The following is a 22,076-nucleotide window of genomic DNA, read 5'->3' on the forward strand; positions in this document are numbered from 1 at the left end:
ACCCCGAGTGAACTTTATGCTAGACAGATAAGGTTCGTTCTCGAAACGGCTGGCTTTCTCCTATCCTGCCCTAATTTTCTCTTCAATTTCAGCACGATAAGACCTCCAATGTTACCTTGGCTCTTTCTATCGTACATCTTCGTATCCGAGAAGACTCTCTCCCGAAATAAATTGATAGTTCCACCAAATTGATGAATACAGATCCCGAGAAAGTCAGCCTAGGTAGATTGGAAGGTAAGCGCTAGGTTGAGGGTTCGATTCCCGCCCCGAGTAAACTTTATGCTAGACAGATAAGGTTCGTTCTCGGAACGGCTGGCTTTCTCCTATCCTGCCCTAATTTTCTCTTCAATTTCAGCACGATAAGACCTCCAATGTTACCTTGGCTCTTTCTATCGAATTCTCTCTATCATTCTCTTTACCTCTCAGACAATTCTCTCTATCAAATCTAAAAAATAGCTACTTAGTCTGAGAGGTGGTTCTATTTTTGAACAGACGGGGCTCAACTATAATCATATCGATATATTCTCACTCACCTATGGATAGTAAAGTGCTCAGAATAGCTTTGAACGTAGGATTCCTTCTCAGGATATCCATCCCCTGTTTCAAGTCCATCAGAGGTTCTGCCACCTCCCGTTCCAGATTCTCGTAGTCCAACTTGAACGCCCACAGTTTTAGTCGGGCCACCAATTCGTCAGCACCTCAAGTGTACACGGTGGGATCTCAAGGCAGTGTGTATATACCAGAGGGTTCTAGTGTGAGTCATCAGCATCAGTCCAATGTCCGTCAGGACAATGTCATCGTACCAGGTGCTGTACCCATTCTCAATTCAGAAGAAGCCTTGAGGAAATCCAACAAACTGTTTGACTTGGTCAGTGGCTATGGCAACCTCAAGTGTACACGGTGGGATCTCAAGGCAGTGTGTTTATACCAGAGGGTTCTAGTGTGAGTCATCAGCATCAGTCCAATGTTATCGTACCAGGTGCTGTACCCATTCTCAATTCAGAAGAAGCCTTGAGGAAATCCAACAAACTGTTTGACTTGGTCAGTGGCTATGGCACATTCCTACCAGCCAAGGAAGAAGAACATGTAGAGAAGAGTTCTAGCTCTAGCTCTAGCATTAAGTCTGGGAGTCAGTATGGTTCTCAGAGTCAATATAGTGTAAGAGGAGAACATGAAAGCAGTGCGGAATATCTAAGGAAGAAGAACATGTAGAGAAGAGTTCTAGCTCTAGCATTAAGTCTGGGAGTCAGTATGGTTCTCAGAGTCAATATAGTGTAAGAGGAGAACATGAAAGCAGTGCGGAATATCAAAGCCGAGTCACGGGGAGTGGGGGTGAATATCATCGGGTATATCAACCCTCCGCCTCTAGTTACATAACACAAGGGAGTGGTACTGGTTACCAAGGGGTTATACCAGCAGGGGGCGGCGTTAAGAAAACCACCACTGTCTATTCTTCCTACTCATCAAACCAAGGAATAGGCAGTCAAATCAGTCCCGGCGTTCCAGTAGGGGACACGATCAACCCCCCGGAGGTGAGCGGTAGTTATTTCAGTGCAGGAGGCGCTAGCCGAGTCACGGGGAGTGGGGGTGAATATCATCGGGTATCAGGTGTAACATATCAACCCTCCGCCTCTAGTGGGAGCGGTACTGGATACCAAGGCGTTATACCAGCAGGGGGCGGCGTTAAGAAAACCACCACTGTCTATTCTTCCTACTCATCAAACCAAGGACTAGGCAGTCAAATCAGTCCCGGCGTTCCAGTAGGGGACACAATCAACCCCCCGGAGGTGAGCGGTAGTTATTTCAGTGCAGGAGGCGCGGGGGGTAGACAAGGTTATACGACACGCACGGGCTATGCAACCAGTGGGGGATATGGGGTGAGAAATGAAAACTATGGCTATAGTGGCGCTAGTCGGGATGCTGCACTGAGTAGTGGCTATGGGGTGAAGAGCTCAGGACTAAGTTCTAGCTATGCTGCCAATGCTAACACATTAGCTAGTGGCTATGCTGCCAATGCTAACAGAGATGCAGCAATAACCAGTGGTTATGCTGCCAGGGACGCAGCCCTGACACAAAACCTGGCTTTGAACCGCGACTATACCGCAGTGTGTCCGACTGTTTGTCCAGTGATTGAACCCAACTGTATATTACCTGTGTGTGACACGAGCACAGGAGGGGTTAAGAAGTATGGTATCTCCTCATCATGGTCTAGCAAATCACAAACAGTGAATGGAAAAACAACTGAGTCTAAACAAGCTCAAGTCACTGTTAATGATAATGGTAAAATTGATACTTATTCAACACACAATAGAAAATAAAAACTCAAACCATATTGTGAAGGGGTATATTGCAAATAACACTAATTACTCACAATGACAACTATGGACTCTGGAGTTTCCACATAGTACAATCATCATTGTATAGACTACGACAGTACAATGTATGATACAACTGGGTAGGTATAAAAAATACTACCAATTACCGAAAAATCAAACAAATTCATGCAGAACAACCATAAGATATACATATCATAAAAATATTTATAATCATAGTCCATCATAATGAATTTGCCGAGCAATGAAATAAATTTACACCTGGATAGATTGAAGAAAAAATTAAAATAATAATAATAATCCTGCTGGATTTTTACTAAAGGAAATTTCTAAATTATGCCTAAATAGGGACACCCTAAGAAGACAATTAAATAGTTTACCTTTGAAATGAGATCTTTAGCTCGAGACTCGAACAAGTGCTCCAACTTTTGCGTGTCCACTTTGACCGGACTTCTAAATTATGCCTAAATAGGGACACCCTAAGAAGTCAATTAAATAGTTTACCTTTGAAATGAGATCTTTAGCTCGAGACTCGAACAAGTGCTCCAACTTTTGCGTGTCCACTTTGACCGGACTAAGTTCGTCCCAAATGAGGACAGACTTGAGTTTGGATATCACAATAGGGTCTTCTCTCACCTCCTGAAATATGACAGGAAAGGGGAGATATTTAACAAAATCCTTAAATATTTGGGCGAAAACTGCTGGAGTAAAAGGACTTTGTTTTTGGGAGGTTTGATACAGGAAACTGTCCCGAAATCGAAGAGGAAGACAGAATAGGGGAAAGCCAGCCGTTTCGAGGACGGACATTATCCCATCAGGATAAAATTCGCCCCGGGGCGGGAATCGAACCCGTGGCCTAGCGCTAAAAGGTAGACGCGCTACCATCCAAACCGGGTTTAATCTTTAAAACTAGGCATAATATTTTCTATTCTATTCCAGCACACTGTGGTTCTCAGTTCTCACCTTCCAGAAAAGTTTCACAGTCTTCTTGGTCTTGAATTCGTTTTTTGATTGCAAACATTTCAACGGGTTACTTTCTGGTGTTCTCGTGTTGACCCAGCACCTAAATGGGAAGTATTGTGTCTCTTATCGCCCATCTGATGAGAGGCATACTACGGGATGAGCATGCTACGACACAGACCACAGGAGTCTACTGTAGCATTTTCACTTACCACTTTCTTTCCGTCTGGGTCTCCAAGTCAGAGTACCATTGAGTGGAGAGGTAGGATCTGTGTTCTCAGGTTCCAATAGTTGTCTGAGTTCTGCATCAGCTCTGTCTTCCTGGCTACGTAGCTTGCTTACCTGAAGTGAAATATAAATTGGTCAAACAAGTGAAAGAAATTGGTTAAACAAATAAATTGGTTATTTGAAAGAACTGAGTGGTTTTTGAGACGTCAAGTTTTTCTCTTTGTGGCTTTCAGGATCGATTGACACAAGTCTATTTCCCTTTACCATAATGAAGTTGCTGTTCTAGCTGCTTTTTTTGAGAGAGGTTTGATAGAGGGAACTATGGATAACTGCCAAGGTCTTACTGCCCTGAAAGCGAAGAGAGAAGAAAGACAGGATAGGAGAAAGCCAGCCGTTCCCGGAAGTAGCTTGCTCACCTGAAGAACAAGTAAAATATAAATTGGTCAAACAAGTGAAAGAAATTGATTAAACAAGCGAAAGAAATTGGTTATTTGAAAGAACTGAGTGGTTTTTGAGACGTCAAGTTTTTCTCTTTGTGGCTTTCAGGATCGATAGACAAGTCTATTTCCCTTTACCATAATGAAGTTGCTGTTTTAGCTGCTTTTTTTGAGAGAGGTTTGATAGAGGGAACTATGTATAACTGCCAAGGTCTTACTGCCCTGAAAGCGAAGAGAGAAGAAAGACAGGATAGGAGAAAGCCAGCCGTTCCCGGAACAAACATTATCCGTTCACGCCGCGGGTGGGAATCGAACCCGAGGCCTAGCGCTTACTAAGCAGACGCGCTACCAATGAAGCTAACTAAGCTGGCTCCAACTTTAGAATAGAATATAATACTGCCAGAATGAGACTGAAAAGTCCCTGTACTCCCGCAGTCTGAACAAGGTCTTATGTATTTAATACAGAATAAGTGTAAACTTTATAAACGTTAGTACACACTTGGGATTTCACCTGCCTTTTTTAACTTGCCAGGTGGGTTTTACGGAGCAAAGTTCAAAGTCACTCTTACCTCCGTGATCATCTTGCCGCGAGTCTTGTTTCGTTCGCGGTGGCTCGCCTTCTTCTACTCGTTTTTTGATTGCAAATATTTCAACGGGTTACTTTCTGGAGTTCTCGTATTGACCCAGCACCTAAATGGGAAGTATTGTGTCTCTTCTCGCCCATCTGATGAGAGGCATACTACGGGATGAGCATATGTTAACACAGACCACAGGAGTCTACTGTAGAATTTTCACTTACCACTTTCTTTCCGTCTGGGTCTCCAAGTCAGAGTACCATTGAGTGGAGAGGTAGGATCTGTGTTCTCAGGTTCCAATAGTTGTCTGAGTTCTGCATCAGCTCTGTCTTCCTGGCTACGTAGCTTGCTTACCTGAAGTGAAATATAAATTGGTCAAACAAGTGAAAGAAATTGGTTAAACAAATAAATTGGTTATTTGAAAGAACTGAGTGGTTTTTGAGACGTCAAGTTTTTCTCTTTGTGGCTTTCAGGATCGATAGACAAGTCTATTTCCCTTTACCATAATGAAGTTGCTGTTTTAGCTGCTTTTTTTGAGAGAGGTTTGATAGAGGGAACTATGTATAACTGCCAAGGTCTTACTGCCCTGAAAGCGAAGAGAGAAGAAAGACAGGATAGGAGAAAGCCAGCCGTTCCCGGAACAAACATTATCCGTTCATGCCGCGGGCGGGAATCGAACCAGAGGCCTAGCGCTTATTAAGCAGACGCGCTACCAATCAAGCTAACTAAGCTGGCTCCTACTTAAGAATAGAATATACCCTCCTTATACTGCCAGAATGAGACTGAAAAGTCCCTGTACTCCAGCAGTCTTAACAAGGTCTGAGGACAGTTGAGTGGGTAGTTACTTTAATCGAGTAGCGACTAGTGGCGGCATTACCAGTGTAAAAGGATGATTGAAATATGGAAATTGATTGCAAAGGAGGCCCTTATTAATGCTGATACCCACAAAAGTTGTGAAAAGGAAAAGGCTCTTCTGCTTTAACACAAATGAATTCACGATACTTACTTGACTTTAACACTGGTGGCGGACCCGTCATGTTTGATAATGAGCTTGAGATAATCAAACGAAGCCTTGCATTCCATTTCCATTCGACGCAGAGACGAGGCTAACTCATCGAAATCCACCTTGGAGGCGCGGGTCACTGGACCGATCTGAAATGCGAGGGACGCGGGTTCGATAAATATAATGAAATAGAAAATTTACTGAAGAAATATAGAAAATATCCTATGGAAAATATCCGTTTATACTGCGGGGTTAGAGGACCTTTTCAGTCCTATTCAGGGAAGAATAACAAGGTATTCTATTCCAGATTCACAGTCAGGATTCATAGTTTTTGAAAGTCGTATCTGATTCGTCAAAACATTGGACAGTACACCAATTAGATACTATAAGGGAAAATGACCTAATAGTCAACTCCGAGCATTTGAAAACAACAACAGATAATATCAGTGGCGTAGCGTGGTCTAACTCCAAGTGTAGGGCGGACACTGATTTCTATCACAATATCTATCTAATAAGAATACAATAATTATTTAAAGTCAATATTTAAGGGTATTTGAGTGGAATTTTTGAGTGTATGGCCGCCATACACGCCCTACATGAACGCTACGCCACTGATAAGGGTATTTGAGTGGAATTTTTGAGTGTATGGCCGCCATACACGCCCTACATGGACGCTACGCCACTGGATAATATAAGATTATCTGTTTGAACATTTAGATAGTTGAATTAGCCAAACATCCCTAACTTACTGAAATTTCTTTCAAGGATCCACGAACTAAGTGTACAAGCGTTTCCAAAGGCCTGCGAAATTACGAATGAGGGATACATATAATCGGGGTCTACAAAAAAGAGAATCAGTAGGTCCAGGTCATAATTAAGTTAGAGGAAGGTACTTTTTCTAACTCTTCAAATTTCCCATTTAATGGTCAGGAGTCACTATGTCTGCAAATTCCATGTATGGTTAACCAGGGTGTCTACCAAAATAGAAAAATAAAATTCCCTGACTTTTCTCGGGTTTCCAGAGCCCACTTTTTCAAAATTTGTAGACTTGGAAAAATTCCCCGACATTTTTTAATTTTTGTCACTTTTTTTGGTAAATTCCTTGACATTTCCTTGACTTTTCCAGTCTCCACAAAATTCCCTGACTTTTCCCGGTTTTCCAGTCTGGTAGACACCCTGTTAACCTATACTTACCTCGGAGTATAGGTCTGTGGATTGCGGAAATTGGTGTAGCACCAGATCACATAGATGATGTAGGAGAGAATGCTTGTGTACCGTGTCTTTCACTTCGGGGACCTTGGTGAGATATTCGATCTGGAATCCTTTAACCTCGGTGCCGTTCAGGAAAATGCCTGGCAAACGAAAGCGGAATGAAAATGAGTAAAATTGATGAATAAATAATTTGGTAAAAATGACCCAGATGAGTTGAACGCTATAAACTGCCTCGGTGGTGTAGTGGTCAAGGCGCTCGCCTGGTAAACAGGAGGGCGTGGGTTCAATCCCAGTCGAGGTATGGAATTTTATCAATATAATTTGAGAATTTGACCACAATAATAGTAGTAGCCCACTGCTGGAATAAAGGGACTTTTCAGTCCTATTCGAGCAGAATAAATAAGTACTATTATTATTATTATTATTATTATTATTATTAACTGGACTTTTCAGTCCTATTTGAGCAGTATAAATAAGCACTATTATTATTATTATTCCTCCAGAAGCCCGAGAAATGTTCCCCACGGCAGTTCCGGCATCTGGACTTCATCGCCCAATTCTCCACTGACATTCAATACGTCCCAGGCAGCCAAAATGTCGTCGCTGACGCACTCTCCCGAGTTGATACCATCCACGCAACTCTCGACTACAAGTCCCTGGCAACCTCCCAGCAAACAGATGAGGAACTCAAGGTTCCACTCCAAGGCACCGACTCCGGCCTTCATCTCAAACTCCTCCAGATGCCCGAGTCGGATGTCCGCATCTACTGTGACGTCTCTACACGCACGGCGAGACCCTTCATCACACGGCCCTTCCGACGGACAGCCTTCAACTCGATCCACCAACTGTCCCACCCAAGCGTCAACACCACGGTGAAGCTCGTCAAGGAGAGATACGTCTGGCCTTCCATTTCCAAGGACTACCGCACATGGACACGAAGCTGCATGGATTTTAAAGGCGTCTCAGTTGGGGAAAGCCCCCGGAAAACCGTCTTAGTTGGGTATATTTGGAACCAGGAGACCATTCCGCGTCTTTTGGCACCAGTTCCAGCCATGTACCTTATGAGGTAAATTTTGACCTTTTTTTGGACATTTCAAAGCCGTCTTAGTTGGGGAAAGCCCCCAGTAAACCGTCTTAGTTGGGTATATTTGGAATCAGGAGAACTTTCCGCGTCTTCTGATATCAATTTCAGCCATGAACCTTATGAGGTAAAATTTGACCTTTTTTCAAAAAAAGGCCGTCTTAGTTGAGGAAAGCCCCCGGAAAACCGTCTTAGTTGGGGATATTTGGAATCAGGAGACCATTCCGCGTCTTCTGATATCAATTTCAGCCATGAACCTTATGAGGTAAAATTTGACCTTTTTTCAAAAAAAGGCCGTCTTAGTTGAGGAAAGCCCCCGGAAAACCGTCTTAGTTGGGGATATTTGGAATCAGGAGACCATTCCGCGTCTTCTGATATCAATTTCAGCCATGTACCTTATGAGGTAAAATTTGACCTTTTTTCAAAAAAGGCCGTCTTAGTTGAGGAAAGCCCCCGGAAAACCGTCTTAGTTGGGTATATTTGGAACCAGGAGACCATTCCGCGTCTTTTGGCACCAGTTCCAGCCATGTACCTAATGAGGTAAATTTTGGCCCCGTTTGGGACATTTAAAGTCGTCTTAGTTGGGGAAAGCCCCCAGAAAACCGTCTTAGTTGGGTATATTTGGAATCAGGAGAACTTTCCGCGTCTTCTGATATCAATTTCAGCCATGTACCTTATGAGGTAAAATTTGACCTTTTTTCAAAAAAGGCCGTCTTAGTTGAGGAAAGCCCCCGCAAAACCGTCTTAGTTGGGTATATTTGGAATCAGGAGAACTTTCCGCGTCTTCTGATATCAATTTCAGCCATGTACCTTATCCGGGGACCCCTGAATATTTGGCAGCTACTTCAAAAAATGTTATTTCAAAAGATACAACACTATCCTAAATTAAAGCTTCTCGTCTTATCCAGAGGTAGTCTACAGTGGGTGCGTTTTTACATTTTGTTAATCTACTGGGAAAGAAATCATGTTAATCATAAGAGAGATTTAGGATACAAATGAGAGAGAATTAGAGACCCCAGACACAAAGAGGTAGGTATGTCGTAGGTCATAGTACCTATCTACAATGTAGATTCGACATATAGGTCGGAAAAAGGGACCTGCAAACAAAGGGGCATACGCATCAAGTAGAACAAAGGTGTCAGTATTGAAAGGGAAAATTTAGTAGATACCAACAAGTCAGGTCTCAACTGTTGTAGAATGCTCGTTTATCATGCAGAAGGTTCCTGGTTCGATCGCCGGAAGCATCAAATGTCAGCAACTCTGGAGACCCTGTGTTGATTCAGGCACCTCACATGAGGGAAAAAAAACTATCAAAAATAGAAACTAGTACGACAGCATAACTGTTAACTACCTACTACACAAAGGAAAATCTACAATGGAAAAACGGGAAAAGTAAATGATAGCAAAGATATAGGTAGATATAGGTACCTAAATGACGGTATAGGGAGGGGAGAGAAAGAAAACCACTCAATACACAACACATCATACAATAGGATAACAAATATATACCAAAACTTGTCTCTTACCTCCTGGATGTAGAGAAATGTCCCAAATTGAGCCAAGAAGAGAGAGAAAAGCCCAGAACCAAAATAAGAAAGCATTATTTTTCAAAATAAAAATTGTCTATTGCACTATTATAATAATAATGTCTATAATAATCGACTAGAAAAATGAGTAAGAAAGTTATGATGAAAAAAGAGCATTACCTATACTAAACGCGTCTAGAAGCTTTTAAAAGACTTTGTCTACTTATAAAAAAAATTATACAATTACTAAGAAAAATACCCCCTGTAGGTAATATTTAATTTAAATGGTTTAGCTCTTCAGCAATAAGCGGGTGAACTAAGGCAAATATGCTGGCGTTTTGTCGGTAAATATGTATTTATACAATTACTAAGAAAAATACCCCCTGTAATATTTAATTTAAATGGTTTAGCTCTTCAGCAATAAGCGGGTGAACTAAGGCAAATATGCTGGCGTTTTGTCGGTAAATATGTATGGAATAATAATACGTCTATCAAAAATCATTAACAAAAGCTATAACTAATTAATATTATAAATGGCGTAAAAGAGAAAGAATCTATTTATGTAGTGTGTTATAAAATTCAAGTTAGATACTAGGTAACAACTGATTAGGACTAGCGATGCATATTCGTAAAATTCAAAATAAAATTAGCAAAGAGCGGGAAAAATGAGTCTATCAAAAATCATTATAAAAAGCTATAACTAATTAATGTTATAAACGGCGTAAAAGAGAAAGAATTTATTTATGTAGTGTGTTAAAAAATTCATGTTAGATACTAGGTAACAACTGATTAGGACTAGCGATGCATATTCGTAAAATTCAAAATAAAATTAGCAAAGAGCGGGAAAAATGAGTGTGAAATTTGTGCAAAATTAGTGGTTATGGTTAATTTGAAGAGGTAAGTATTAAAGGTATTGAAAGTCAGTACTTACATTTTGAAAGAAAGAAACGGTACCTATGTTACAGTAGGTATAAGAAAAGACGTATTCACAGGTGATGAGAAGAGTGGAGAGAAGATACAGAGGGTAAACAAAAGAGAAAACCAATACGAAGAAGATAACCAAGAAAATACATCAAGACAAGTCAAAATAACATAGAAAATTACAGAGAGAACAGTAGGTACATATTTTTTAAGGAGAATAATAACATCACAAGAAGGGTAAGCAAACAACCTACGATAAATCAAAGTTACACTAAGACAAATTTATAATATTATCATAGGTTTATTAAGTACGATAAACCAAAATTAATACAATTAATTTGTGATATCTATACGATAAACCAATGTTAGACTACGAGAGTACAATGTATGATACAACTGGGTAGGTACAAAAAATACTACCAATTACCAAAAAATCAAACAAATTCATGCAGAACAACCATAAGATATACATATCATAAAGATATTAATAATCATAGTCCATCATAACGACATTGCCGAGCAATGAAATAAATTTACACCTGGATAGATTGAAGAAAAAATTAAAATAATAATAATAATCCTGCTGGATTTTTACTAAAGGAAATTCCTAAATTATGCCTAAATAGGGACACCCTAAGAAGACAATTAAATAGTTTACCTTTGAAATGAGATCTTTAGCTCGAGACTCGAACAAGTGCTCCAACTTTTGCGTGTCCACTTTGACCGGACTAAGTTCGTCCCAAATGAGGACAGACTTGAGTTTGGATATCACAATAGGGTCTTCTCTCACCTCCTGAAATATGACAGGAAAGGGGAGATATTTAACAAAATCCTTAATTGGGCGAAAACTGCTGGAGTAAAAGGACTTTGTTTTTGGGAGGTTTGATAGAGGAAACTGTCCCGAAATCGAAGAGAAGGAAGACAGGATAGGGGATAGCCAGCCGTTACGAGGACGGACATTATCCCATCAGGATAAAATTCGCCCCGGGCGGCAATCGAACCCGTGGCCTAGCGCTAAAAGGTAGACGCGCTACCATCCAAACCAGGTTTAATCTTTAAAACTAGGCATAATATTTTCTATTCTATTCCAGCACACTGTGGTTCTCAGTTCTCACCTTCCAGAAAAGTTTCACAGTCTTCTTGGTCTTGTTGATGTTGGACTTCTGATTCAACAAGTTAGGAACCGGGGGTGGGGCTCCCATGCCCATTGGGTTGGGCGGGGGTAGAACCCCACAAGGCGGGGGCGGAGGGGGCACCCCATTGGCCACATTGGCCGGGGCTAGGATGTCCCGGTCCTCGTCAGACTTGAGGTCTGAGAAGTCCAAGTCGCACAGGACGAGGGACTTGGTTGTCGACTTGAGGAGTTCTTCCCAGTGCAGATCGGTTTCGGACTTTTTGATTTCCATGGCAGGAACTTTGGCCAGGGACTCACCGGTGGGGCTTTTGAGCTCCCCGCGTGACTGAGATTTGGCTAACCCTGAAACCAAAAGGAACGAAAGAGGAATTAATTTAGTCTTACTTCATCAAAGCAAATTAATGTACGTAGCTAATTAATATTTATAGGAAAATGGCCTAATGGTCAGAATTCCAGACATTTGTAAACAACAACATGTACTTACTGACCTCGCGTCGTCTGTCTGGCTAGGGGACGCCTGGTATGTATTGAATTCTCAAGAATATGTAAGGAATTTGTTTGGACATAATCTTACAAAAGCTTCTGACTAAATTTAATGTTGTTCCTGGGTTTCGAACCACACACAGTCGATTTGGTTATGATTCCAATTGTAACTGGACTACTGGGACTGTAATCTATGACGAGAAAGTATGATCGATGCATAAATGAGCCACAAAAAGAGGCCAAGGCATCAATCAAAGACACACAGTCGGTGTGTCGGTCCGTGATAAACCTAGGGAGGAAACCTATCGTAATCCCAGGCTAAACCGTAGTAACTCTTTACCCTTTAGTGTAAGCAAGTAAAAGGCAACCCTTTCAACTGCCAAGTTCTTACCTTTCAATTCCTTACCTTCTTTGGCTTTGGATATGATCCCCTTCATTTCCCCGACAATATTGTTGTTATTGTTCAGTTTGTCATTGGGAGCATGCAGGTTGGACAACTTCTGAGTGAGATCTTTCACGGAACATTCGCGTTTGTTTTTCAGACCTGAGGAATGAAAGGTACGAAGAGATTGAGGTCAGGGCGATATGATCCCTCTTTATGTTTGAAATTTGGAATGCAATTAACCTCGTTAAGATAATTGAGTAGGTACTGACTATAATCAGTAGCGATCGCCTACTTAGTGATGAAAAGCAAGAACAGGTGATTTAATTGATTGATTTTCTGTAAGTATTTATGTAAGAGTACCTATATAGGTCAAAAATTTTCAAATAAGGGAGAGCACACCTTAATAGGTAAAGAAAAAAAGTTCCACCCAAAACTCCGACTCTGAACCGTAACAGCTCTTTCCTGAAGGGAATTTAGCTAGAAATAAAGGAAGAGGAACGGAATTGAAACATAAATCCAAACAGATAGGTATACTTACTGTTATTTTCATCGCTACTTAAAATATTATCACTGCTCGCATATCCGTTGCTGGAGATGTGTGCATTTGAAAGACGACTGGGCGCCATAAGTTCATCCGAAATATGTCCGTTCGAAATATGACCATTGGACACAGGCTCATCGGACATATGGCCGTTTGAAATATGGCCATCCGATATGACGTGTTCCTTTTAATCTTACAAAAGCTTCTGACTAAATTTAATGTTGTTCCTGGGCTTCGAACCACACACAGTCGATTCGGTTATGATTCCAATTGTAACTGGACTACTGGGACTGTAATCTATGACGAGCAACGATGACCGATGCATAAATATGCCACAAAAAGAGGCCAAGGCATCAATCAAAGACACACAGTCGGTGTGTCGGTCCGTGATAAACCTAGGGAGGAAACCTATCGTAATTCCAGGCTAAACCGTATAGTAACTCTTTACCCTTTAGTGTAAGCAAGTAAAAGGCAACCCTTTCAACTGCCACGTTCTTACCTTTCAATTCCTTACCTTCTTTGGCTTTGGATATGATCCCCTTCATTTCCCCGACAATATTGTTGTTATTGTTCAGTTTGGTTCTCCCTATCAAGTGGGGATTATAAATTTCAAGTCGTTTTATACTCTGCCACTTAACCTTACCTCTGAGAATATAGTTCTGATGATTCTGGTCTGCCTCGGTTCCCACCTTCACCAGACAGGTGAGTCCGTCATTTTGTACGAACTCGTGGACTAGATCTTTATCTGCCTGTAGACAAATCAGTAAAGGCACAAGTTTAGTATAAAATGGGCATGAAAATGAACTGCCTCTGGGTTTCAGAGGAGGAAAGACCCATGTAATGTACCTACTCTCTTGCATGTAATGTACCTACACTCTCAGGGTTCGATTCCCGCCCGGGGCAGATTTTATCCTGAACTGATAATGTTTTTTCTCGGAACGGCTGACTATGAATGAATAATACTCGAGAAGAAGGCACCACAACCACCTATCCTATGCAGCTCTATTAAGTGGTCAAATTCTCAAGTTGATGGTGATAAAATTAAATGCCTCGGATGGGATTGAACTCTCGCCCTCCTGTTTGCCAGGCGAGTGCCACTAATCCTCCGATCAGGTTATAGTTTTAGTTATGGATATAATGATTATGTAGGTAGGTACGAGTATGATCAAAACTATACTTACTTGAAAGATTTGTTTGAGTGAGAATAGCGCCCTCCTGAGATCTTTGCCTTCCGAGCTGTACAACTTTTCTGTAACAACAAGGTAAGAGTACCTATATAGGTCAAAATTTTTCAAAAAGGGAGAGCACACCTTAATAGGTAAAGAAAAAATGTTCCACCCAAACCTCCGACTCTGAACCGTAACAGCTCTTTCCTGAAGATTTAGCTAGAAATAAAGGAAGAGGAACGGAATTGAAACATAAATCCAAACAGATAGATATACTTACTGTTATTTTCTTCGCTACTTAAAATATTATCACTGCTCGCATATCCGTTGCTGGAGATGTGTGCATTTGAAAGACGACTGGGCGCCATATGTTCATCCGAAGTATGTCCGTTCGAAATATGACCATTGGACACAGGCTCATCGGACATATGGCCGTTTGAAATATGGCCATCCGATATGACGTGTTCCTTCGATATGTGACCTTCGGGAAGATGACTTGAGATGTGACTGTTTGAAAGACGACTGTTTGACAAATGACCATCGGAATAGTGTCCGTTTGAACCGTTTGAAATATGACCATTTGACTTGTTTGACAAATGTCCGTCGGAATAATGTCCCTTTGACCCATTTGAAATGTGTCCATTTGACAAGTGTCCATCGGAATAATGGCCATTTGAATGTCCATTTGAATTGTTCGAAATATGTCCGGTTGACCCATTTGAAATATGGCCATTTGACCTATTTGACAAGTGTCCGTCAGAATAATGACCATTTGAAATATGTCCATTTGAACCGTTCGAAATATGGCCATTAGACCTATTGGAAATATGTCCATCCGACCCGTTTGAAATGTGTCCATCCAGCCCTTTCGCGTTCGACGCATTTGAAATACGGCCATTCGATCCATTTGACAGGTAACTCTTGGACTTATCACTGTCCGAAGAGTCATTGGAGATATCCATCAACTGTTTTTCCCCACACCTAAATCCTTTGATCTCTAAGGCCCATTCCCAGTTGTCAATGTCGTTCGGAAAAAAATCGTGTCGTACTCCTACAATGCGACAAATCCAATCGAAACTGATCGACTGGACTGGAATGTTACTGGACGCGTGTTTACACTATATGGGTTTCAGTATTTTCAGTCAGCGTTCATCGTCTTCCATCGACTGTGAACGCAGACTTTTCCCTACCCTTTTGCACCCATGCCTTTCAGTTGGCATAAAGTTGATATTGTGTTGATTGTACTTTGCTTGATGTAAACCTCTACACCAGACCCATAGTACCTTAGTGTGTACTTAGTGTTAGTGCCCAATGCCCATACTAATACTAATGAAGAAGACAAAACTGGTTTCTTGTTGTTGGCCATAATGAGAATGGTTGTCAATTAATGGGCGAGCTTTATCCAATGAACATTGATGCTCCCATGTACATAATTATGTACATGCGCTTATTTATGGCACATGTCCCCCCCCTCCTTCAAATTTTGACTTTTTTGTGTCATCCTCTCCCCCCCCCTCCTTTTAATTAATCGCTAGGATTACAGCCTCCTAACCCATTATCTTAATGATGCTGAATGCTCCGAAAAACCAGCCAAAAGAGCTGTTTTTTGTGGGGGGGGGACCAAATTTCTTCGTGGAAAACCGCTAATTTTGAAATACTTTTACAGAAAGAAGCAAACTCCAGACCGCGCGTCTAGGTATCAAAGCAGGCAGGAATTAAATAATGAACAAATCTGATTCAGATTAGATCTTTCAAAAGACAGAAGGAGAAAGAGTGATTGTTTCAAGCAATCCAAGACCTGGGGAGCCCAAGGGGTCAGTGATTTGCGATTTCTAAGAGTTTTTCTGAAATGGAAAACGAAGGAAGAGGTTGTGTTATGGTAGGTTAAAATGTTGAAATAGGTCTTCTCGTCTTCTTCTTCTTTTTCTTCGCCTTTTCCCATAATGCTTGTCAGAAATGTCGTTCCCTGCTTAATGCACTACGCTAAATTTCATGACTTGACTTGTACTCGAACCACCAACCTCCTGATCCGAAGTCTACCACGCTAACCACTACACCACTGAGGTTGGATGATGGGACTGATCAGTCTTACCTAATAGTTTCATCAAGCTGTCTGAGAGGAGTACCCTTGTCTTCACCATCCTCGTGTTGTAAGACAGCTTCATAAATTTGGAATTGTCTTAGAAGAGATGCACTACGCTAAATTTTATGACTTGACTTGTACTCGAACCACCAACCTCCTGATCCGAACTCTACCACGCTAACCAGTACACCACTGAGGTTGAATGATGGGACTGATCAGTCTTACCTAATAGCTTCATCAAGCTGTCTGAGAGGAGTACCCTTGTCTTCACCATCCTCGTGTTGTAAGACAGCTTCATAAATTTGGAATTGTCTTAGAAGATCCAAATCAGTGCCCGGCTTTGACATGTATCTGAAATTGTAAATGAGGACATTAGAATACATATCCGATAAAATCTTCTACTTAGCTAGGTAGATCCAACACTTTTTGGTCGGAAATTAGAAAGAATCTTCGGAGTTCTTTGTGTTTCTTTCAATTTGAGAAGTAACACCGCTTTGAATAAATAACACCGCTTTATTGTGATCATTACTGCTTTATGAATGGTCATTGCGGGTCAAAGTGATTTAAATATCTAATATCGAGGTTTAGGAAGACAATAAGACACCACAGTTAGTTGACCGGATCTCTCACCTGCCTCTAGAAATAAATAGTGTCAACTAATTCTTGTTTTTGAATAAGAAATGAGAAAAAAAAAAAAAAAAAACAACAGGAACGTTCTTTTTCCGATAAGTAGGTACCTATCTACCTAGGTATTTTCTAATAAAATATATTTTTTATTTTTTTATTTTTTAATGGAGACAAAAAAACTAGATACATAACTACAGAACCCCAATACTTAAAAGGCTGAAATTTTGTAGGAATATTTCTCATAATATGGTGCAATAAAAAAGGATTTTACCGAAATCTAAACCGATCACGCGTTATGATCAATTTTCCGTGGCGAAGGAAAGGGAAATACTCACTTTCTTTTATATTACTAGGGTTCTTAGGGTGAGAACCCTAGTCATATAATCAATGAGAACTGAGAACCCTAGTAATATAAAATAAGGTAAGCAATTAATTATTCGGAGGTAAAATAATTCCCTTTCCTTTCCTCCTTTCCTTCTTCTTTTTATCATCAGGTACACCTAAGCCCTAAGCAATTAATAAAGCAATTAATTTTATCTATTTTGAGTGTCTAATATGAATCTAATTACATTGAAATGGGGGTCTAATTAACAATAATTACCTCCGGATGACGGCCGCTATTCCCTGTTCTTCCAGAGCGTCCACCTGATCGTAATATGAATCCTGGTCCGGAATACCATTGAGAGTTTTGTTGAGTAGCGACATGGCGTAGATGAGTAGCTCGGTGTCCGTTGAGTCTCGATCAGTGAGTAGCCGCATGATGTTCGACCAGGGGGGCTCTCCTGAGGAGCGAGTAAATCAGGGTATAGCAGACAAGTCACATTGTAGTCCCAGCCGTTAAACGACAGACAAATTACCTAATGTACCCCTGATTTTCAGTCCATTTTTGACTTTTATCACTTTTATTTTTCTTTTTAATTGTGTTAAGCATAAATGTTTGTCACAAATGTCGTTCCCCACTTAATATATTTTATATTACGCTAAATTTTTTAACTATCTTACCATTAGAATTATCAACCGCATGCACGGCCTGAATGAGTAGGAAGCAGTTGGACTCGACATATTCGACAAAGATGAGAAGTAGTTTGAGTGCTGTCTTGATAACCAGACGGAACTTGGACGCTACTAACACGTACAGCCATTGTACCGTGGGTGGGTGATCCATAATACCAGTCATACCGTCCACGTAGAGCATCACTTGACCTAGGGCTGAAAAAGGGATCAAGAAAAAGGTTTTGAGTGTGTTGAAGAAAGAATATGGAAGACTCAAGAAAAGCCTGCATACTCGAGACGGCTGGCTTTCTCCTATCCTGTCTTCCCTCTCTCTTCGCTTTCGTGGAGATAAGACTTTAGCAATTACAGTTCAGTACGATAAAAATAGTAATTACCTACAGTACCTACGCTACGTTACGTACATAGGCAAGAGATAAAAGGTTTAGGTGCTTGGCACATTGCATATCTAACTAACATCTTGTATTACACCTAACACCTAAGATTAATCTCATTGAATTTCTAGCTAGCTTAGAAAGTATCGTGCCTGCCTTGTAAGCGCTAGGTTGTGGGTTCGATTCCTATCCGAGGCGAACGTTATCCTACTGCTCGGGGCGAACTACCTGTGAAGTGTAACAGTTATTTCTCTATCTACATTCAATATGGACCTTCACAAAGTTACCGAGGCGTCCATCCAGATAAGATTCGTTCTCAGAACAGCTTGCTTTCTCGCAGCCCTGCTTCTCTTTGCGATTTCGGAACGATTAAACCGCTGTTACAGTTCTCCCTATCGTCAGCTCCCAGGGCGTAGTGGTCACTGCACTCGCCTTGCACGCGGGAGACCCGGAAGCGGTGTTATTTATTCAAAGCGGCGTTACTTCTCAAATTGAAAGAAACACAAAGAACTCCGAAGATTCTTTCTTATTTCCGACCAAAAAGTGTTGGATCTACCTAGCTAACTAGTATACTGGTATAGTCTATAAATAATAGACACAAGTACCTACCAAGTACCAATTTGTGATACTTACCGGTTTATTGAACTCTAGGTTCTAATTGAAAACCGAAGATAGACCGACGAAAGATTAGGGACAAAATAGCGCAAGTACTGAAAATAGCATCCTTTATCGTTCAAGCTACAGTGCCCTATAACCCTATATCACCAAAGTATGGAAAAGTATTTCATAAATATCTACAATTCCATATTTCGATCTAATTCGTCCAAATTCAAAATTCTGGTTTTCCATTGACCATTACACTTGGAAGATACTTTTCCATACTTTGGTGATATGAGGCACCAGGTCTCACTTTTAACGTTCCATAGAACCATGATTTTTTTAACGCTCCCAACAAAAAGCCAACACTCTTCTAAAGACCTTGAATCTGGTAGAGCAAATCCCATCTTTACCCATTTAATAATCCGGTATGGGTTTGACGGTTTGAATATCATTAAAGTTTTCTATTAGTGCACGTAGATGTTGAGATTATGCTCTATGCTATGGTATGTGCACCCAATGACGTAACTTTAATAATAACACAACAATGTTGGACTTTCTTTGCTCTTTGCTCAATTTGAGGATTTTTTTGTGATACAATTATATTAAGTTATGCTTGCAGAATCTCTTGAGAATGTTCCTCTTGTTCACCTCTCAAGTATCTGAATTATTCTACATGGATTATCTCTATGCCTGTTAACAAAAAAACGCAAGTACTGAAAATAGCATCCTTTATCGTTCAAGCTACAGGTCTCAGTTTTAACGTTCCGTAGAACCATGATTTTTTAACGCTCCCAACAAAAACCCAACACTCTTCTAAAGACCTTGAATCTGGTAGAGCAAATCCCATCTTTACCCATTTAATAATCCGGTATGGGTTTGACGGTTTGAATTAGAATATTTAGAAGGTAAAGTTCAAGTCAAATATATTTGCTTAAACCAATAGGTAGGTAAGCACCTACCTAGATTCGAATGCTGAATATGATTTAAGATTGAAGTGGATTTGATTTGGAGGACACATTCCTGAAGATTAAACAGTAATTTGGTCTGATTATAATGAAGTCATTGAAGATGTGTGATCTTGACTTCATGTCTGTGTCTGGAGAGGTTTTGAAGTTTTTTTTTTTTTTTTTTTTTTTTTTTTTTAAAGGTGACAGAGGGATAGGTAAGCACCTACCTAGATTCGAATGCTGAGTATGATTTAAGATTGAAGTGGATTGGATTTGGAGGACACATTCCTCAAGATTAAACAGTAATTTGGTCTGATTATAATAAAGTCATTGAAGATGTGTGATCTTGACTTCATGTCTGTGTCTGGAGAGGTTTTGAAGTTTGAAGTATACTCCGTACATATTAAAATTTAAACTGCATTGAGCAGAAAGAACCATCCAAAAAATATGTAAATTTTAATCAACCAAATCTTTATTTAGGGATTTTGAAAGGTTGGTTTCTGTTTGCTGTTTCCTTTCTGCTTAATTCTGTCCTACTATAGGTACCTACTAGTGGTTCAGTAGGCAGGTCTGTACTAGAGGTTGTATACTTGATCCCATGTTGGTCTAAACTTCATTCAGAAACAACAAAGTTCACCAGACAAGGCTTGATTTTCTTCAACATGAAAGTAAGAAACCAGTTGGTGACAACTTTCAGTTTCGTCAATTCTTCAGAGATGATAATTTGATAATCACAAACAAAACCTACCCACTTTGAAGTTTGAAGTATACTCCGCACATATTAAAATTTAATCTGCATTGAGCAGAAGAGAACCATCCAAAATATGTAAATTTTAATCAACCAAAACTTTTTTTAAGGATTTTGAAAGGTTGGTTTCTGTTGGCTGGTTCCTTTCTGCTTAATTCTGTTCAACTATAGAGGTACCTACTAGTGGTTCAGTAGGCAGGTCTGTACTAGAGGTTGTATACTTGATCCCAAGTTGGTCTAAACTTCACCAGACAAGGCTTGATTTTCTTCGACAAGAAAGTAAGAAACCAGTTGGTGACAACTTTCAGTTTCGTCAATTCTTCAGAGATGATAATTTGATAATCACAAACAAAACCTACCCACCAAAAAAAACCTACTCACTAAACCGTGACAGAAAGCAATGAAAGATAAAGAATTGTCATTCGATGTGCTAAATTTCAGCAAAAATTTCTCTTGCTCATAATTGGACGTAACTAATTTAGTGAGTAGGTTTTTTTAGTGGGTAGGTTTTGTTTGTGATTATCAAATTATCATCTCTGAAGAATTGACGAAACTGAAAGTTGTCACCAACTGGTTTCTTACTTTCGATAAAATCTTTTTTTTTCTTTTTTTTTTAAGGCGACAAAAAAAACTAGGTAGGTAGGTACAATGGTACATATCTACAGAACCCCAATACCTAAAAGGCTGAAATTTTGTAGGAATATTTCTCATAATATGGTGCAATAAAAAGAGGATTTTGCCGAAATCTAAACCGATCACGAGTTATGATCAATTTTCCGTGGCAAAGGAAAGGGAAATACTCACCTTCTTTTATATGACTAGGGTTCTTAGGGTGAGAACACTAGTCATATAATCAATGAGAACTGAGAACCCTAGTAATATAAAATAAGGTAAGCAATTAATTATTCGGAGGTAAAATAATTCCCTTTCCTTTCCTCCTTTCCTTCTTTTTTTTATCATCAGGTACACCTAAGCCCTAAGCAATTAATAAAGCAATTAATTTTATCTATTTTGAGAGTCTAATATGAATCTAATTACATTGAAATGGGGGTCTAATTAACAATAATTACCTCCGGATGACGGCCGCTATTCCCTGTTCTTCCAGAGCGTCCACCTGATCGTAATATGAATCCTGGTCCGGAATACCATTGAGAGTTTTGTTGAGTAGCGACATGGCGTAGATGAGTAGCTCGGTGTCCGTTGAGTCTCGATCAGTGAGTAGCCGCATGATGTTCGACCAGGGGGGCTCTCCTGAGGAGCGAGTAAATCAGGGTATAGCAGACAAGTCACATTGTAGTCCCAGCCGTTAAACGACAGACAAATTACCTAATGTACCCCTGATTTTCAGTCCATTTTTGACTTTTATCACTTTTATTTTTCTTTTTAATTGTGTTAAGCATAAATGTTTGTCACAAATGTCGTTCCCCACTTAATATATTTTATATTACGCTAAATTTTTTAACTATCTTACCATTAGAATTATCAACCGCATGCACGGCCTGAATGAGTAGGAAGCAGTTGGACTCGACATATTCGACAAAGATGAGAAGTAACTTGAGTGCTGTCTTGATAACTAGACGGAACTTGGACGCTACTAACACGTACAGCCATTGTACCGTGGGTGGATGATCCATAATACCAGTCATACCGTCCACGTAGAGCATCACTTGACCTAGGGCTGAAAAAGGGATCAAGAAAAA

General features: G+C 40.2%; 3 protein-coding genes and 1 long non-coding RNA gene across 4 annotated transcripts; 1 reads left to right on the top strand and 3 right to left on the bottom strand.

Annotated features, from left to right (window-relative positions):
• Positions 1 to 535: 535 nt before the first annotated feature.
• LOC103516307 (probable ATP-dependent RNA helicase ddx17) lies at positions 536 to 2,395 on the top strand. Its single transcript, XM_026828739.1, has 4 exons — positions 536 to 568; positions 650 to 806; positions 980 to 1,196; positions 1,568 to 2,395. The coding sequence occupies exons 1-4, from the start codon at positions 536 to 538 to the stop codon at positions 2,316 to 2,318; spliced, it is 1,158 nt and encodes a 385-aa protein (XP_026684540.1). The 3' UTR covers positions 2,319 to 2,395.
• Positions 2,396 to 2,838: 443 nt separating this feature from the next.
• Positions 2,839 to 3,330, bottom strand: LOC113470367. Its single transcript, XR_003393440.1, has 2 exons — positions 3,297 to 3,330; positions 2,839 to 2,972 (listed from the first exon to the last, which is right to left on the bottom strand). It is a non-coding gene; the product is annotated as an uncharacterized LOC113470367 (long non-coding RNA).
• A 140-nt stretch (positions 3,331 to 3,470) lies between these two features.
• On the bottom strand, positions 3,471 to 17,924 carry LOC103516308 (FH1/FH2 domain-containing protein 3-like). The gene is made up of 15 exons (XM_026828740.1): positions 17,699 to 17,924; positions 17,298 to 17,478; positions 16,295 to 16,420; positions 15,785 to 15,830; positions 14,454 to 15,104; positions 12,818 to 13,004; positions 12,301 to 12,438; positions 11,392 to 11,753; positions 10,935 to 11,069; positions 7,314 to 7,626; positions 6,731 to 6,888; positions 5,540 to 5,685; positions 4,794 to 4,878; positions 4,528 to 4,581; positions 3,471 to 3,635 (listed from the first exon to the last, which is right to left on the bottom strand). The coding sequence occupies exons 1-15, from the start codon at positions 17,889 to 17,891 to the stop codon at positions 3,498 to 3,500; spliced, it is 2,913 nt and encodes a 970-aa protein (XP_026684541.1). The 5' UTR covers positions 17,892 to 17,924; the 3' UTR covers positions 3,471 to 3,497.
• A 1,740-nt stretch (positions 17,925 to 19,664) lies between these two features.
• On the bottom strand, positions 19,665 to 22,055 carry LOC103516309 (FH1/FH2 domain-containing protein 3-like). Its single transcript, XM_008481274.2, has 3 exons — positions 21,848 to 22,055; positions 21,447 to 21,627; positions 19,665 to 19,701 (listed from the first exon to the last, which is right to left on the bottom strand). The coding sequence occupies exons 1-3, from the start codon at positions 22,038 to 22,040 to the stop codon at positions 19,665 to 19,667; spliced, it is 411 nt and encodes a 136-aa protein (XP_008479496.1). The 5' UTR covers positions 22,041 to 22,055.
• Positions 22,056 to 22,076: the final 21 nt, after the last annotated feature.

The sequence above is a fragment of the Diaphorina citri genome, unplaced genomic scaffold, assembly GCF_000475195.1.
Source record: "Diaphorina citri unplaced genomic scaffold, Diaci psyllid genome assembly version 1.1 scaffold1541, whole genome shotgun sequence".
NCBI lineage: Eukaryota > Metazoa > Arthropoda > Insecta > Hemiptera > Psyllidae > Diaphorina > Diaphorina citri.